Raw genomic sequence first — 18,934 nt, forward strand, 5'->3', positions numbered from 1 at the left:
ACTGCTGTTTCGATTAGTAAAGCAATAAAATTGTCCTTCTTTTAACCTCTTACCCCCAGCCTTGAACCGAGTGTATTTTCTACAGTTTGGCTTTATACAAATCTAAAAGCTTTTTAAAAAATAGGCTTCAAAATAGCGACGGAAACAAGGATGAAAACGCAACAAAAAAAAGCAATGAAAAAGCAACAAAAATCAACAAAAACATGACAAAAAGAGACGAAAACTCTTCAAGAATGTGACAAAAACTCGGTGACAAAGTGACTAAAAAAGTTAGGATCACTTTTGTTAGTCTTAGCTTTCAAATGAAGCATTACACTGTGGCTCTCCATCGAGAAGCTTTTAGATTTGGGTGCAGCCGAACTGGAGAAAGTGCGCTTGGTTCAGGCGGGGGGTAAGAGGTTAAGCCAGATGAGTATCTGGAGCAACAGCGTTTGTAAGTTTGATTTTCCGACTGACAGTCATTCTTGTTCTTGTTTGATATGAGATTTCATGGAGAACATGTCAGTAGTGTAGTTGTAGTTGCATTATGAGTTTTGCTCCTTGAGGATCTTTTAGTTGTTTCATTGTTGTAAACTTTATAACAATGTCTTAAATTCTTTTCCCAGGAGAGTCGTATCTACGCAGTGGCGAAGTCTGGCATCCGTTTGTCTGAGACGTCATGCAAAGACTCTGCAAGCAAAGGTCGGGCAAATGCATTTCATTTATTCATCTTTAACAACAGTAGCTTTCCTGCCTTGCCTTTGATATGCTGTGACTGTCCCGCAGACCCGTCGCTGCAGTCGTCATACCCAGCCTTCGTAATGTACACCTCAATGATCTACAAGAACATGACCACGCCGGTCTACACGACTCTCAAAGGGGTGAAGCAGCATGTATATTTCCCTCCATATCTGAGCCTGTGCGGTGTTATTCTTGGGACAGAAAAATGGCGGTGTTTCTTATCACTGTCTGTCATCGGGAGAAGTTGAGGTTTTGGCCGAAAATGTGCAGCTGATTCAAACGCACACAAAACTATTTCAGCAATAATGTTCATTCTACAGAACACCAGAATGCACGAAGGTTTGACAGGATAATGGGCCAGATTAACCCCCACCGTAACCAGTTTGGCTTCACCCAAATCTGAATGCCTCTTGACCTGAGAGTTTACAGCATATAGGCCAATGTATCAGCTCATTTGAAAGCTCAGGCCAACAAAACTCACCTATTCTGCCTTGTTTTGGGGGTTTTGTCATGTGACGAAAATGCAATGACTATGCAACAAAGATGTGACAAAAACAGGACGAAAACGTGATGAAAATGTAACAAAACAAAAATGATAGAAGAACTTAGGCCTTAGCTTTCAAATAAGGCGGTACTCTTGCCTATAGGCTATACCTTATATATTTGGGTTGAACTGGAGAAAATGCACTTGGTTAAGCCGGGGGTTAAAGGAGAACACTTTAGGGTCTTGCTTTATGAATAGGATTTTAAAGTACTGTGTATATCACTGTTTTACCAATTTGTAAAAATATACTATACTATACATCTTTTAGTCGGAGACTTTCTTTAATTTGCAATATCCAAATGAAAATGGCGAGATTCTTGTGTCTATGAGCTAGAAAATTGTTTCTCAAATTGTCTTAGAAGCACCACTGGTGGTACTTGGGCTTCTTCTTGTGGTACCCAGGGTCAACTGCTATTTTAGACATTTTTAATTTTAATTAGATATAATTTTGTTCCTTTTAGATTTAAACGTGGCATGCAGTTTTGACAACAGCCCAACTTGGAGCTATTTTATTTCTGTCCTGATTTTTTGTCTTCATCTAGGTCTGCTGGTACGTTGAAGGGCAGATGTTTCATGTGGTGCTTAGTGTGTAAAGTTTGAGAAACACCGAGCTATAGCCATCATATTACCTTCTGAGCAAAGTACAGCTCAGTAATGACATGGTAATAGGTAGATAATTGCAGGTTACTGGGGATAATGAGGGAACATGTTTCCTGATAATTTACAGTACAAAGCCTGTGAATATCAGGGTGAGCACTTTGATTAATCATAATACCATGAAATAAATGAACTCATTATTATCATATTATTATAGTTAGGTTATTCCCATCCTATGACTATGCTATTATGCTATTATGCCATTACAATAGACAGGATCTTGAGAAAATACCATCACAGTGCAGTTAACAATGAAAACAATGTTGAGTTTTGCATTTTGTATTTGCAGAAGGCCACGCTCCTGAGCAGCAGCCCGTTCACAGACGAGTCCTCGAGCTCCGAGGATTCCTCGAGTTCAGGGGAAGAGGACGGCTCCGTCTGCAGCTCTCACGCTTCCTCAGGGTCACGCAAAGACAGCAGCCCCGGCAGCCCACGCTCGCTCAAGAGAGGTACTTCTACTGCTGATACTGCTGCTGCTTTCATTACTACTACCAGAGGCGCTTCTACTGCTGGTTCTACTACATATTCCTTCATTACTGCTACTTCTACTATTACTTTCCGTACTACTACTTCCACTACAACTACCGCTGCTGTTACTGTTGCTACCGTCCTCATGGCACTGAGTGTGGCAGCTGTTTTTCCACTAGAATCTCATCCAACTAACAGTGAATGCACAATGGGCTGACTGTTCCTAATAGGATTTTCCACTCCAATAAAGGTGATTTAATTTCCAATAACCTTTCCAATTCTTCAGAAACATTAAAACAGTAAAACAGTCTAGGATTAGTTTCTTTCTCCGTTTTATTTAGCAACATACACCGCGGAATGCTCGGCAGTGTTGTCTTGAGCAATGATACTTTGCACTGGACGCTGAACATTAAACAATAAGCTTTTCCGCGTATAATTTGAGATGTTCTTGTCCCGCAGCCGTGTCCATGTCTTCGGTCACCTCTGAGAGTGACTATGCCATTCCTCCGGACGCCTACTGCACCGACACCGAGTGCTCTGAACCAGAACAAAAACTACCCAAAACCTGCTCCTCCAACAGCGACAACGGCAAGAGTGTAAGAGCCTCACTTTCTAATGGATACCTACCTACAGTATGTCTGATCATAAGTGTAGTTGCAGTATATGATGGTTACTTAACACTTGGGCATTTGGAAAGCGTCAGTGAATAATGGATTAAGAATTTCTGAAAACAATTACAAAGCATTGATTGAAAATATAAGCATGAAAATAATTACTAATGTGCATGAATTGGATTGGTGGTGAGCAACAAGGAAAAATAAACTAGAACTTGAATCAGCAGTAAAAACCAAGACTTAAAGCAGTAATAAGTAACTTATTTGCCATAATAAATCCTTTCCGTAGTCCCTCTGGGGGTTATACAAGTGTTGATGGGATGATTGGGGGGTCTTTCATCTCCCCCCGGTGTCTCTGGCCAGAAAACCACACTTGCAGCTTTCCCTGCACCGGGTCGGTGTCACCAATACACACTAATGGAATCACGAAGAAGAAGCTAACAGGCTAACGGGCAAAGCTAGCTGCGGGCTAGCACCACTTAAACAGTATTTACAGTTTGAGTGAAAAAAAATATCTCCATTGTGTACATTGATGTACAATATCCCTCCCTCCCTTTGTCTTTTCTGTCAGCGTAGTTTTTACTCTCACGGACAATAAATGAGTAAAAAGCCGTAACCTGCAGTGGCGCTTATGGCCTCTGGGGGCATGAGTTACTTAGTACTGCTTTAACCGGGACTAAATCAGGACTAAAACTAGACTGTCAACTAGACCTGAGCATGCAAAATGTTATATATATATTTTTAGCTGCTCTGTTTAAGTACAGCAACACATAATGTATTATTTTCTCTAGGAACCGATGGAGAAGTCAGGCTACCTTTTGAAAATGGTAAAAACCTGGAAGAAAACCTGGAAACGAAGATGGTTTGTGTTGAAAGATGGAGAGCTGCTGTATTACAAGTCACCGGTGAGTGAGAGACGTCATTGCATTCGCTGATTCAGAATATCCAGACGATTCATTATTTCTAAGGTGAACCAAAATGAAAGAATTGTATCTATGTTGAAGCCAAAGCAATGTTGTGATTTTAAGACCAAAAAATCAAAATGTCCAGTGTTGGCAGCTGTTTTCCCTGTGGAGGATCACAGCTGTGCAAAATGTGTGTTGTCAACAACTCTGAATTAGTCCATCCACCGAAAGTAGTCGTTGCTGAAACACTTTTTTATTTGTTTTCTCTCAGAGTGATGTGATCAGGAAGCCTCAAGGTCAGATTGAGGTCAACGCGACAAGTAACATCGCACGCGGAGAGGGGAAGCAAATCCTGCAGGTATCATCCATCCATGTTCCGAATTAATAAACAGTGAAATAATCAACAACAGTGCAGATAGTTTGTTCATGTTTCTATCTTCATTTCCAGATTGTGACTGGGAAGCATGTGTACTTCCTAAAAGCCGACTCTCCGAACCTGCTGGACGAGTGGCTCAGGGTCCTGCAGTGCGTCCTGAGAATGAAAGCTGCCAGTCCCCTGTTCACTCAACCAGACATCAGGCCAGGCATGAAGGGACTGCTCATCAAGGTATCAACTAATGCAGGGGTTCACAGCTTTTTTTCTTGATGCCCCTCCTGCTGGAGACAGGTCGGGCCCCCCCAGACCAAAATGCATCCCACCAATTGCATTAAAACATATAAATAATGCCCTATACCTATGGATTTTAAACAAACAATCAGAATTTGTAGTTTTTTCTGCACATGTAGCCCTTTCTTAGTCAAATAATGTTTCTTTTGATCTGACTCTCCGACCAGACAATACCCTGACCAGGCAGACTCTCCTGTCTTTGTACGGGAAGTCTGGTATTTTACCCGTCAATCCCAAAACCAATTTGTAACACGGTGCTCAAATGCAGTAGATTCAAATCATATATCATTCTGAACAAGCTTCTCATCTGTAATAAAAAAAAAAGCTTAGTAGTAGTTTGTCTGATGGTGATGGTCAAGACTTGTTGTTTATTAAATGTTGTCTCACACAGTCAGCCACCATGTTGGACGTACCATGCACTTCCCTGATTGGTTAATCTGCCTGTCAATCACACCCTTCAGAACTCAAAGATTTTATGTGAAGGATTGGAGTCCCCCCATCCCCCTACAAGCCCCCCACTGAACTAATCATGTCTATATTTTAAAGCTTTGGTACTCATAATCTGTCATCTGTGCTTGAATCTTCAAACTGGGGAAATCTGTGAGGGTCAGTGGGCAATCCAAGTGTAGTGCCGAGTGATCTTGGCACCTATTTTGAGCCTATTGTGTACACACAGTACACAGTAAAACGTGGCAAACTCCACATACAATCACATGGGGGCGGGCGGGGAGCACTGGGCATAGCACGTCGCCCACTGCCCCTTACGGGTTGCTCCAGCAGTTCGAAGGATGGGTCAAATGCAGAGGACAAATTTTTCTACGGGGACAAAGTATACCTTAACCCCCACCATATCCGAGCACATTTTCTCTCTAGTTCAGCATTACCCAAATCTAAAAAGTTTCTTAACTAGAGAGTTTACAGCCTATAGGCCAGTGTAGCACTTCATTTAACCTCTTAACTCCCGCCTGAACCGAAAGCATTTTCTCCAGTTCAGCTTTACCCAAATCCTGTAGGCCAGTGTAACACCTCAGTTGAAAGCTAAGATCTACAAAACTCATCTAAATGGATCTTTTTCCTCACGTCATCAGATTTTTTCCCATCTTTTTTTTTTGGGGGGGGGGTATTCAACTCATTTTTGTAACTTTTTTGTCACATTTTTGTCACATTTTTTGTCATTTTATTGTATTTTTTTGTAATTTTTTGTCTTTTTTTGTCACATTTTTGTCACATTTTTTGTCATTTTTGTCATTTTTTTGTCACATTTTTGTCATTTTTTTTTGTCATTTTATTGTAATTTTTTTTCTTTTTTTTTCTTTTTTTTGGTCACATTTTTGTCACATTTTTTGTCATTTTTCGTCACTTTTTTGTCTTTTTTTTGTCTTTTTTTGTCACATTTTTGTCACATTTTTTGTCACTTTTTGTCATTTTTTTGTCACATTTTTGTCACATTTTTTCGTCACATTTTTGTCATTTTTTCGTCACTTTTTTGTCAAAGTTTTCTCACTTTTTTGTCACATCTTCATCATTGTTTTTGTCTCAGTTCTGTTGCTATTTTCACACCTTTTTTCCAGAAGCTTTTGGATTGGGGTAAAGTCAAATGTGCTCGGTTCAGGTGGGAGTTAAGGGGTTCAAAGCTAAGACCTACAAAACTGATCTAAGATTTTTTGTTTCGTATTTTTGATGCTGTTTTTGTCACGTTTTTGTTGCTTATTTGATGCATTTTCATCACTTTTTTTAGTCGCCTTGTTTTTGTTGCTATTTTGACACTTTTTTCAAGAAAAGTTTTAGATTCGGGTAAAGCCGAACTGGAGAAAATGTGCCCAGTTCAGGTGGGGGTTAAGAGCTTACACCTTATGGCTAGGGAATCAAACACAGAATATTTTCCTTTGAGACGAGAGTGTTTACCACTTAGCCACTTACCAGCCACAATTCTGCTGCTGTAATCTAGCATTAGTATGTCATTGTACGTCTTAAAAACATTTGATTTCTTTGTAATAGGTGAAGCATGGCTACTCCAAGAGGGTTTGGTGTGGTCTTATCGGGAAAACACTCTACTACTTCCGAAGCCAAGAAGACAAGGTACTGAAATCGAAACATTGTAAACATAATGCAAAAATGTATGTCTGAATTTACTGTTCCTATTTTAGTCTACTTCATTAGTAAAACTTGCTTGGTATTAATCCCATATGTATTACATTTGCATTCTGCTCTTGTCTGTGTAGTTTCCTTTGGGGCAGATCAAGCTTTGGGAGGCGCGGGTGGAGGAGGTAGACAGGTCCCGGGACTCGGAGGACATGAGCGTTTGTGGGAGGAGTTTGCAGGGAGCGCACTTTACCATCTCCATCCAGCCTCAAGAGCAGGGTCCAACCTACCTCCTCATCGAGTCACGACATGAGAAGGTACATAGATATTATCATTAGGTTTTTTAAATGTAATTCCTGCACATAAGACAGACATTAGCATCATTTGTCATATGACTTAACCTACTTCTGTGTGTGACCCCTCAGGAAGCGTGGCTGTACCATCTCTCGGTAGCGGCCGGGGCGATGGTGGGCAAAGTTGGGACTGAGTTTGAACAACAGGTGGGAAAACTCTTCCAATTGGACGGCGATTTAAGTGAGTAGTTTTACCCAATCTAAGCGTATATTTTTATTGTCTATTTTCCATGCTTCACGCTGATTAGCTCTTGTATTACTTCAGACTCTCAGATCTGGAGACACCCGACGCTGTGCTTCAGTAAAGAGGCGCTGACCTCCCCTCTCACCACCCTCCCATCACAGGCCCTGCAGACGGAGGCTGTCAAACTATTCAAGGTATGTCTGAGCAACGTGCTGCACGTGTGTTATGCTATTGAAAATCCTACTCTGAGCAAAAGAGTCCTACTTTCAAGCAACCGTACCCTTTATTAACTTTAGGACCACGAACTGTACATTTCATATGCGGATCACAATGAAGAAAAGAATAAAAAATAAACCTGCAATGTGACTGAAATACCGACCCCCAAAATCACTCAACCAGCAACTCGGGACCGCCTTCTGTAAAATGTAATTATCATTTATAATAATTTAAGGTGCAAAACTAGAGAAAATGTGCACCGTTACAGCCAGGGTTAAGAGGTTAAATATGCTGTTTATTTATTTATTTTTTTAAATCCATCAAATTCAATTTTTTTTAAAATATAGTCTCAAAATTATCCTGCAACCCCCACTTCAACGTCGTCGTGGGTTACAAAAAAGTCCCTAAATGTCTAAGCATTCTTTCTACATAGTTGACCAACATAGAAAAATGTCCAGTTGAATTTAGTTTTCTGTGTTGTATCTACCTGGATGATTGAGATCAATCTTTGTTGGAATTTGAAGCATATGACACATTAGACACAATTTTGGCTAAAACATAATTAAAGGGGGGGTATTCTGCAAAATCGACTTTTTCAAGCTTTACATCATGTTATTATGTCATTCTCTCATTAAAAACATGCCTGAAGTGTTGCCTTGGCACAATCACGTATTTTTGAGTAATCTGTCAAAACTCTGATGGCAGCCATTTTAGGGCTAGGTTTGCCTGAGTCCTCCTAGGAACGCCCCCACCTCCTGGAGACGCCTCCGAGCTTTTGTAACCAGCCGAGTAACCAACCACTCCTCCTCAGCAGAACCCCCTCAATACAAGGCTAATTTACTGCATTTACAGACCAACAGAAGGTTTGGTCATCATTGTAGTGTGCTATAGAATGGTGCTATATGATTGAAAAAAGCATAATACCCCCTCTTTAAAGGAATAGGCCACCGTTTTTACATACTGAGAAATGCTCTTACCTCACTTTAGCCGAGTTAATATATCCCCGTCTGGTCTTTGTCCGTGCGCTCTGCCAGGCAAACGGAGCACATACGCAGCCTCTTCCACATGTCACATAGCTCCAAAAAAGCTCACGATAGAAGCTACCAAGCTCTTCCATGTGTTCCCTATTTAAATAAAGTTACGTGAAGTGTTTTCATGCGAAGTATATTTACACAGAAATGTAGCATGTTGATTTTATAAGCAAATAAAAAGGGGGACTATATTGTGAGGCGTAATGATACGAGGAGCAAAACGTCCGCGCAGTAACTCCTAAAGACTTCCACCCCGCTCACTTCCGTCAATAACCTTTCGGTGGCCTATTCCTTTAAGATTTTGCTAAAGATTGTACCCAGCTTTCTTTAGTTTTTCAGCCCAACATTTCTTCATTGAAATCGGTGCTTCACTGAAATAAAATGATAATTGTGCATCTGATGAACTTGCAACTGATGTTATCCTTCTAAGTTAGTCATATTTTCAAAACTGTAAAGTTACAATAGTTATCCAATAGGAGGCCCTCGCTTATGTTCCCTATTTGAATCCAGATGCTGACATGTCATTTCTGTATTTGTCTTTGTAATTCTCTGACCAAACCTTTTTTTCCAGACCTGTCAGTTGTTCATAAACGTAGCGATCGATGCCCCGGCCATAGACTACCACGTGTCGCTGGCCCAGAGCGCGCTGCAGGTGTGTTTGACCCATCCCGAGCTGCAGAACGAGCTCTTCTGTCAGCTCATCAAACAGACGCGCAGGAGGCAGCCGCAGCAGCCCGGACCCTTGCAGGTACGTGCTGTCGCCACCAGGGGGAGGGAGAGGTCAAGACATGCAGCAGCCAGTGACCATGAAATGTGTCCTTGAAATTTACATTATCTCAGTATTTTAACTTTCTCACTCAAACTGGCTGAATGATTGGGTGTGGGGTTGGTAAAATTGTGCTTTAATACATATAGCAGAATGAAGTTCGATGACACGAACAATAGATGATTTGTTGATTGTCTAAGAGCAGACGACACAAGACTAAAAGCAGTGAGAATTGTAAGCAAAATAAATGGCTTAAAGATTTGAATGTGGAATAGGGCGTTGTTTTGTTTATTGGCGCCATCAGACACATGTTCCTGCTTTGCTTCTCTTCTTTGTAAACGTCTATAATAGAAATAAGGTTTTTATGCCTGGTGGATCCTTGACAGGGACTTTAAAAAACCACAGAATTTGTCACAGAAGTCTTTTTATAACATTTTCATCTACTAACATTCTGTTTTATTGTTATACTGCAAACAAAGTACCATTAAAACTTGTACCAAAAGAAAATAAAAGTTATTCAGTCCCAGTCACGTGTAGTAATACAAATTTTGCCTTAAATTCTTGTTAATTTGTTTTGAACAGGGTGGGAAAAGTAACATCTCTTCCACTTGTGCTGGTTTCTTTACATAATTGAGAAAGTGGCCTATCGGGTGGAAACCACTCTAAATACATTGCCTCAATAAAATAATTACAGAGTTAAGTACAGATGACCTGTTTACAGCCTCATGGTGATCAGTCTGTACCTGTTTTGTGTGTTCAGGGCTGGCAGTTTTTAGCGTTGTGTGTGGGACTGTTCCTGCCCCAGCATCCCTTTCTCTGGCTACTTCAGGCTCATCTCAAGCGACACGGAGACTCCAGGTACAGCACTAAAAATAACAAGAAGAATCAAGCTATCTTCCTGGACTTTTATGAGTTTAGTCAGAGTTATTAGGGTTGCTAAATGAATTGGGCTATGATTAGAAATGGACCTGTTTCAACTTGTGGAAAGGATGAGTCAAACAAGCTTGTCATCTTTTATGTTCTCCTTTTTGTGTTTGAGTTACGTAGTCTAGCACAACCACTCACATTTCTTGCTTAAAACTCTAACAACCAAGCATTTACAGTGGGAAAGTCATTGGAGTTGCATAGTGTACTTTGTAAAGAGATAGAAACAATCCAAGACACGAAGTTTGAGGTCTTTGCTGTTGCTTCTTTCTCTCTACAATTCACTTTTTTGATCCCCAACAACACCTGGTATCGATTCCTCTGACAGAAATTTCAGAATTAATTCCAATAAAAGAGAAAAATGATACCTAGCAGTGGTGTCCATGCAACGAATAGCTACAGATACAGTAATTCTGTTACTGGAAGCGTTGCTGGAATTGTCAACACCAGCATTTACTAGTGGTATGAACACATATAACAACATTTGTTCCAGTGGAAATATAGTTTTCTTCTAAAATGCCCTGCAGCTACATAACTGTAATTGTAAAAGACACACATAGAAGTCACATAGAAGTAAAAAACTAATGCAGTTGCACAACACAAAGGGCATATGATTAAGCTTGTATCTCGCTAAACAGGTTATTTGAATGCAATTTGTTTGTTCTCTCCGTGTGCATTTCGCATGGAAATTCAGGTTTGCCCTTTACCCTTTTCACAAACTCCCCATAATTTTACAAAATGACTATGTAAACTTCATGCTAAGGATGTTTTGTGTAATTTGTTGTCTTCTTTCAGGTCAGAGGTGGGTAAATATGCCATCTACTGCCAGAGGTCCATGGAGCGGAGTCAGCAGAAAGGGGAGAGGCAGAGCAGGCCGTCCCGAATGGAGATCCTGTCCATCTTACTGAGGAATCCTTACCACCACTCACTCCCTTTCAGTGTCCCGGTGCACTTTCTCAACAACACCTACCAGGTAACACATGGAACTTAATAACACTATCCACCCAGAAGTCAGTGCACACTCGCATGCATGTCCCAAATCCAGATAGAGCTGATGGCATCTGCAAGATCGGTCTTAAAGAAAATTAACATTACAAATATATGCTGCACACTCAAATGTCAGGTTTTATGTGTGTAAGATGGAGAGGGGAATGAAAATCTGTCACCTTGCAGTCCATATGCCCATAAAGAGAGGTACAGCGATCTATACATGCGTTTCCAATGACATCACGCATGGTTTCGGCCGCCATTTTGAATACCGAAATAGAATTATGCAGTATTACAATAATATAATATATCTACTCAGGATGAAAATGAAAGACTGATTGACAGTGGCATTTTTATGTACTCGTGATCATTGTTCAAGAAGATTACAGTCAAAACACGGCCCCAGAGACGCACGTCGAGCTACAGCAGGATTTACTAAAAATCTGCTTCACTCCAAAGACTAAATTAACACATCGAAGAGGAAACAGAAAACCTTTCTCTGTGATTTTTACAGTTTGTCATGTCGACAGAGTCTCAGTCTGAGTCTCAGTATTTAAGCGGCTTAAGATGTTAGCATGCTACCGGTTAGCAACTGTCATCAATCAACTGTCAATGGCTTCAACACGATAAACACATGTGTGGCTCACATCTATGAACACTGAGGAAATACTACAGTACCAGCTCAGCTCTGACCTCTCTCACATGTTGTATACAAGGCTATGTTTGGAGTGTGGTTCAGGGCTTTCTCTTGGAGAGGTCGGAGCTGAGCTGAGCTGTAGAAGCTAAATCCTAACCGGTAACTTGCTAACAACTTGAGCAGCTTAAACACTGACTCACTGGTTTCTTCACATAAACGTGTATAAAAATGCCACTGTCAATCAGTTGTCTTACATTTTCATCCTGAGTAGAGATATTGTTACATGTTGTAGTACTGCATAATTCTACTTCTGTATTCAAAATGGCCGCCATAACAACTAAAGTCACATGACTGAAAAGCATGTGTATTGATGGTCATCTCCTAATAGGACTGTATAATCAGACTGCGTGCAAAGTTTTATGTGTGTAACCCATTCCTTTGTTGTGATGAGGCATAGCCTATTTGACATTCTTTAACAAGTGGCTGTTTACAACAAAGTATTATTGTTGAGTCAATAAAGTCTCTATTAACCATGTTGTCATTTTTGCAGGTGGTCAGTTTTGATGCGTCGACCACGGTGGATGAGTTTCAGAGCCGACTCAATCAGGACCTGGGCATCAGGAAAACGGGACTGTCCGGGTTCAGCCTGTACACAGATGATCCAACGGGACGAGAGCTGGAGCACTGTCTACAGGGGACCATCAAGGTAAAGTTCTGTTTTACATTGTCATTGACTGAGCGTAGGCCCGTCACAATGGCTAAATCTGATGTTGGATATATTGAGGCAGGGGAATATTGTGCTAAACCTTTTAATGCCACAGTAACTAACACTCAAGCTTCAACATGACAGTAAAGATTTGTTTGAATAGCACTTAATCTAATAATTGATCAAATATCCCACTATAAACATGAAATACAGTGACACTCATCTTAATGTGGGTGTACGTGTCCACACTGTCTCAATCTGGCTTCTCTGACCTCATAACCCAGACATCTGTCCCTCTGACATACTTGTTCCTAATCTATCCATCTATCATTGCCCTTCACCGATACAACTCTGCACGTCCTGCCACTTTTTTATACCTCACAGGTCTTTCCTCTTCATTCTTGCCTAAGCTAAGTCCTTGTGTCATCATGTATTTTATTCACATATTTGTATAATGTTCTCCCTGTTTCTAGATTTGTGACATAATTTCTAAATGGGAGCAAGCGTCTAAAGAGCAGAACACGGGGAAGTCTGAAAACACCAGGACGGTCCGCCTCACCTACAAGAACAGGTGACGGGTTTTTGACCAATATGGCTGAACAACAGGTTAGTTAGTGTCTAAATGACAGTTTTTCTGACAGAAATTGAGATTACAATTGGATTTTTTATCAGTGTCTCTTGATATGAAGTAACACGGCGAATTTAATCAACAGTCTACTTGAATAAAAATAGTTTATACTTGCATTATTTGCTTTTGGTTCACTTAGAAAGCAGACAGAGACCCACACTTAGGGTTGTCAGATGACTATAACCAGCTTTCATTAAACAGCAACTAATCACGGGTAACCATCTGGCTTCAATTAGTTTGTGAATATACTAACTATACCTCTAGACAGGTTTTCTAGCAACCCACACACCCAGCGTAAGGAAATCATTAATAAAAATCTATATTTAATCTATTTGTTCAGCTCTAATGACCAATAATGCTGTTAAATATTAAGTGAACTAACAATTTCTCCCCTTTGTTCCAGGCTGTACTTCTCTCCGCAGGCCAGAGGGGAGTCAGACCGAGAGCGAGTGCTGCTGACGTATCAAACCAATGAGTCCATTGTTGCTGGACACTTCCCTGTCAATAAGGAACTGGCTTTGGAGATGGCTGCCCTCTTGGCCCAGGTCAGAAAGGGGAAACAAATATTACAACTGATTCCTGACATTGTTTTTGATGGTCGACAACTGACTTAATATTAGAGGCCGACCGATATGGGTTTTTCTAAGGCAGATTCCGATGCCGATAATTTTTCGATTTTCCCAAATGTCTGGTCTATAATCCTGTAAAAACATAAAAACTTGTATTTGGCCGCACCAGCACTGGCCGATTTTATTTTATTACTTTAGGTGATTCAATCATAGTTTCTGTCCCAGCTTTGATTAGTTGTCGTTAGCATTAGCATATTGTTGCTAGCCGCGGCATTTTGCGCTGTGATCAAAAATACAATAGTGGAGGTTTAAACTAATCAGCGATTGAATTCTCTAGATTCTGCACTTCAAAATGACATTCAACATGTCTATATTCACGGAGGTTTAGTGAAACTTGTGTTTAACAAACTTGAAGCTAACAATGTTTCTCACCTCCCCTGAGGCCTAGGGAGTCATGGGAGGACTCGTTTTAAAGCCCTGATTTCGCTCTTTCTAATGCAAATGAAAAACGGGAAGTCTCTATCATTTTCGGTCCCGGAAATATCAGCTTTTTTCAGCGCTAGATTGGCCTATAGCCGATATTGTAAAATCCCCAAATATCTGCCCGATATATCGGTGGGCCTCTACTTACTATGGCCTCCGATTGGGGAATCAACAAAACCCAACATGAAAAAATGCAATTATACAGTTAAGTCAACAACACCTCAATATTGTACAGTATTTAGCTCACTAGTTAACGGAGGTTGAAAGCGTGTAGTTATTTCAGATTTAAAGATCAAATTGAGTTTGAATGCCATGTTCAAAAGAAAGCTGCTTGGATTATATTTTTCAGTAAAATGTATGAGTTTATTACTTATTTCTTTTCATTTTGAACCTATTTACTCACAAATAAGGGTTTTAGTTGATACTTGAATTGTAAATAAACAATCCATTTAGTACAAAACTGAAGACTTTGTTTCTAATGATTGACACAGGCGTTTAAAGGTTCTAATTTTTTCTACTTTCTCGATCTGGAAAGCATATATAAGTAACCTTTTATATACTTACACAGGTGGAGTTTGGTGATTTTGAGCGTCCGTTTTCTGCTCCTGGTTCAGCTCATACTAAATCCACTCAGACTCTCAAACAGGTTCTGGAAAGATTTTACCCCAAACACTACAGACGGTCCCTCTCAGAAGAACAGCTCAGGTACTTCTTCTTAATCAGGGCAATATGTTATGTTGATGGTGATTTAATAAGATTGATAGGATTTATACAGTATGTCATTGTTGCTTTCAGACAACTGCTGCAGCGGCTGGCGGCTCGCTGGGCTTCTCTCAGGGGTCGGAGTTCATCGGAGTGTGTCCGGATCTATCTCACTGTCGCCCGGAAATGGCCTTTCTTTGGTGCCAAACTGTTTGAGGCAGAAGTAAGTTATTATAGAGTACAAACACCCACTTATGAATAACACTGGTTACCATGGAATTAGTTATTAGGTGAATGACATCCCTAAAGGTTGATATGTTTAAATCAATCAAAATGGCAGCAAAGACTTGACAAATGATTGAATGTTTATGTTTCAGTGGGTGAGTGCGTGTCCGGAGCAGGCGGGACGTGTGTGGCTGGCCGTTCATGAAGACGGCATCAGTGTCCTGGAGCACAACTCAATGGTACTTTTCAACTTGGATGTTCATCTCAGAATGTATTTAAGGGGCCTGTCACAATTGGCGTACGGGCACTATGCGATCATTTGCGGCCTCAAAATATGAAGGTCGTGCAAACACTCTCTTTTGGCGCACGGGCGTCTGCACGAGCGACCGCTATTGACCGCATGAAAAGGTGTGAATCGCAGTTGGCGTATGTGGCGCAGCTGAATGTCATGCATGCACAAAATTCAGTGGCGGTCGAGTGCGACTGAAAAAAGCCGCAGCAGGCCGCTACGGTTGTGAGAATGGCGAGAGATAAATCGTCTCAGCCGCGCAGATGGGGAGATACTGGTGAGATACTGGTTAGCGCCACTTTCAGTCTCGTGCGATTTCTGCTGTAGATATACAGTGTGGCTAGATACTGTTTCCTCTTTCCTCCTCCCCCGTTTGGTCAAGAGCGCGGAGCAAACTTCGCGCACGGGTCCTCGTGAATATGCAAACGAAGGCAGTGCGCAAAATTTGAGGCAGGGAAATGTCGCATTTATCTCGAATGTGTGAAGTAAAACTGCGTAAGAAATGAATACGTGGGAGAAGCAGGTGCAAACCTTCACGCAGAACAATACTTTGTGAACCACTGTGGTGTTCTAAACGTTTACAAAAATGTATATCTGGCTCATTTATAAAGGAAAAATAATAATTGTGTTGTTTTAATGGTGTACGCTTTTATAAAGAAAGTGCATGTTACCTGTGACCTTGTTTCCCTTGGCTCGACCTGCAGTTCACAACCGCTGTCCAAACAAAAGGCTCCACAAATTAAAAAGCTCCACGAGTCTTTCCCACGTCCTTTTAAAGTCCTTAATCCTTACGAAATCAGCGGGGACGGCGTGTTGATGATGGTTACATGAGGAGACACGAGCCGTATGTTCGCTGTTCACCTGCCGCTCGTCCCCGCGCGTCTCCAAAGTGCGCGCGTGTTTTCCTACTGGATCAATATCCTCTGCTTTTGAAGAGTCCATGATAAAAACCTCGTAGTCCTCTGACAAACAGCTGCTGAGCTGTTTCCTGCTAGTTTCCATCCCCGATTTGACCGTGGCCTGTGTGCTGCGTACTGCAGCAGGTGACGTGCTCCTAGGCGCATTGAGTCGCATGGAGACCGCTGGATGAGCGCGTGGAGGGTTTGGAGTTGTTAATTAGTTTTTTCAATCAAATCACAGGCAGTATCTATAGGCTATTTCTTTAAAGCCAAGAGTATTTATTTGCGATAATGATAATTCTTTTGTTTGTTTTTTATTAAAAAGTGATAATTAGCCTATTGATTGTGGACGTCTGTCCTTTCTTCGTCATAACTTGTAAATGTTCCCTCGAAGGCGCTCTGTCAGGAATACGTCAGGCAGAAGCTGGTCACTTCCCTGGAGCAGGGCCTGAGCTCAGGGTCTTGCTGAGCTTGGTGAGTAAAAGCCGTGGTGCGCTAATGCCTCCAGCCATGTGTGGGGCGGCCAACATCGTGCACCGCAGGCCCAGTTTATTTATTGATTTTTTTTCCACAAAAACAAACACTTTTTACACCAGTTTTATTTGTAAACGCGCTGATCCGTCCGAGCCCGAAAATAAATTCTTTCTAGTCCGCACCACTGTCCGCATTCAGTGTCTGTGGCCCGTGAAACACTCGCTCACCAGCCTCTCCCCAGCCGCTCACCATTCGCTTTCTTCCTTGCACCGCTCGCATTTGAACACTATCCAAAATCAACCGCATCCAGTCGCAGCCCGTACTCTATTGTGACCGTGACTGCGTGACGTTGCGGCTGATGGCAACTTCAAATTTTGGCGCAGAACAAATGGGGGAGAAACTCGCTGCGGTCAATGCGCCAATTGTGACAGGCCCTTAAGATTCACAAAATTGTATTTTTCAATAGAAACCAGTGGTGTCTCACTCGTACAAGAACCTGCTGACGTTTGGAGGACATAAGCAGAACTTCATGCTGGTGGTGAGCACGAATGGGACCAAAGACAAACCGTCAGAGAAACAGTTGTTTGCTATGGACGCCTCCAAGGTGAGGTCTTACTTTTGCATTTCCCGTTTATATGTTGCATATAATTATAATGAAGGTGTAATGTAATTTAAGATAATAAACAGGCCTATGAAATGTCTTCTTTTTTTCAGCAATCTTCTATATTATTATTGTTAATCCTTATTGTTTTAATAGTGTACAGTTCATTAGGCTTTGTGTGTGCATGGTGGTGCAGTAGTTAGTGTGTTCGCTGACAGTAAGAAGGTTCCCATTTCAAGGTGGGGTCATTCTGAGTGGAGTTTGTATATTCCCTCCGCATCAGCATAGCTTTCCTCTGGGTTCTCCTGTTTTCCCTACCACCAAAAACATGTACAACAAGTTTCCTTTGTGGCCAGAAGTCCCCTGGAAAAAGATTCTCAGTGGGTCTTTCCTGATAATATAAAAATAATCCTATATTGTCTGTGTATTTCTGTTTGTTAGGATCTATTCCAGTCACCATTTGCATCTACTTAAAAATAAGAATAACATTATATAATTAATAGATATTTTCTTTCTAAACAAAGCTTGTTTCCTTCATTCATAGCAGTGTTAATTTCGTCGACTAAAATATTTAGTCTTAATTTAAAGTGATATTTTTGCCGACTGACATTGGACTAAAACTAAATTAAAGGTTTTTCATGAGACTAAAACTGTGACTAAAATAAGACTAAATAGAAAGGAAAAAAAGAGACTAAAATCATTAAAAACTTCTATTGACCGTCTGAAAGAGCCTCATATCATGTAAATTCACTGCCAACGGAAAACAGCTCTGCGCTTTGTTCATGTGGGAGAAACTCCATGAAGCAGAGGACCTTGATTATATATGATTATAATAAATATTATAAATGCAAATTCGACTAAATTTGTTTTTTAATTTAGTCAAATTGCAATTTTAGTTGACTATTTTTTTTTTTTTTTAGCAAATCTCGACTAAAATTGAATTACATTTTCGTCAAAAGATTACGACTAAAACTAAAAATCAACACTGATTCATAGAAAGCTCTTTCTCTTGTCCTCAGATCCGGGAGATCACTCTGCTCGTCTCCAGTTACATAAACAGCGCTCACCAGCAGAAAGCCGCGGCCCACCACCTCTCTGCCCCGGCTCTGATGGTGGCTCAGCCCATCAGCCTCAAGAGCAAAGAACTCAGGAGCAAGTCCCCCCCTGCCATGGGACGTCCCAGCAAGGCCCCCACACTGCTCTGACTTCTTCAGCACAGGGAAAATCCATTTGACTGTACATCACCTGTTAGTGAGTCGTAGTTCAGTGCATTTTAACCTCTTAACTCCCGCCTGAACCGAGAGCAATTTCTCCAGTTCAGCTTTACCCAAATCCTGTAGGCCAGTGTAACACCTCATTTGAAAGCTAAGACCTACGAAACTAAATTGATCTTTTTCCTCACATCATCAGATTTTTTTTCATCACTTTTTTGTTGGGCAGGCATCTAATTTTTGTCACATTTTCGTGACTTTTTTGTCACTTTTTCATCAAATTCTTCGCATTTTTTTGTCCATTTTTTCTCACTTTTTTGTCCATTTTTTCTCACTTTTTTGTCCATTTTTTTTTTACATTTTTTGTCACTTTTTTTGTAATTTTTTTCTCA

General features: G+C 40.9%; 1 protein-coding gene across 1 annotated transcript in view; it reads left to right on the top strand.

The window, feature by feature from the left end:
• plekhh2 (pleckstrin homology domain containing, family H (with MyTH4 domain) member 2) overlaps nt 1-18,596 on the top strand; it is a 41,985-nt gene extending 23,389 nt beyond the window's left edge. The window contains exons 9-30 of the mRNA XM_079560564.1: nt 606-681; nt 766-860; nt 2,211-2,370; nt 2,849-2,985; nt 3,795-3,908; nt 4,180-4,266; nt 4,357-4,515; nt 6,574-6,654; nt 6,798-6,974; nt 7,083-7,191; nt 7,276-7,388; nt 9,013-9,189; nt 9,968-10,065; nt 10,927-11,104; nt 12,306-12,461; nt 12,935-13,032; nt 13,493-13,634; nt 14,710-14,846; nt 14,937-15,066; nt 15,221-15,307; nt 17,197-17,334; nt 18,351-18,596. Coding sequence (XP_079416690.1) covers nt 606-681; nt 766-860; nt 2,211-2,370; nt 2,849-2,985; nt 3,795-3,908; nt 4,180-4,266; nt 4,357-4,515; nt 6,574-6,654; nt 6,798-6,974; nt 7,083-7,191; nt 7,276-7,388; nt 9,013-9,189; nt 9,968-10,065; nt 10,927-11,104; nt 12,306-12,461; nt 12,935-13,032; nt 13,493-13,634; nt 14,710-14,846; nt 14,937-15,066; nt 15,221-15,307; nt 17,197-17,334; nt 18,351-18,536 — 2,835 coding nt within the window. The 3' untranslated portion in view covers nt 18,537-18,596. The remainder of the gene's footprint in view (nt 1-605; nt 682-765; nt 861-2,210; nt 2,371-2,848; nt 2,986-3,794; nt 3,909-4,179; nt 4,267-4,356; nt 4,516-6,573; nt 6,655-6,797; nt 6,975-7,082; nt 7,192-7,275; nt 7,389-9,012; nt 9,190-9,967; nt 10,066-10,926; nt 11,105-12,305; nt 12,462-12,934; nt 13,033-13,492; nt 13,635-14,709; nt 14,847-14,936; nt 15,067-15,220; nt 15,308-17,196; nt 17,335-18,350) is intronic.
• The last annotated feature ends 338 nt before the right edge of the window (nt 18,597-18,934 follow it).

The sequence above is a fragment of the Gobius niger genome (genome assembly GCF_951799975.1).
Source record: "Gobius niger genome assembly, chromosome: 7".
Classification (NCBI taxonomy): Eukaryota; Metazoa; Chordata; class Actinopteri; order Gobiiformes; family Gobiidae; genus Gobius; species Gobius niger.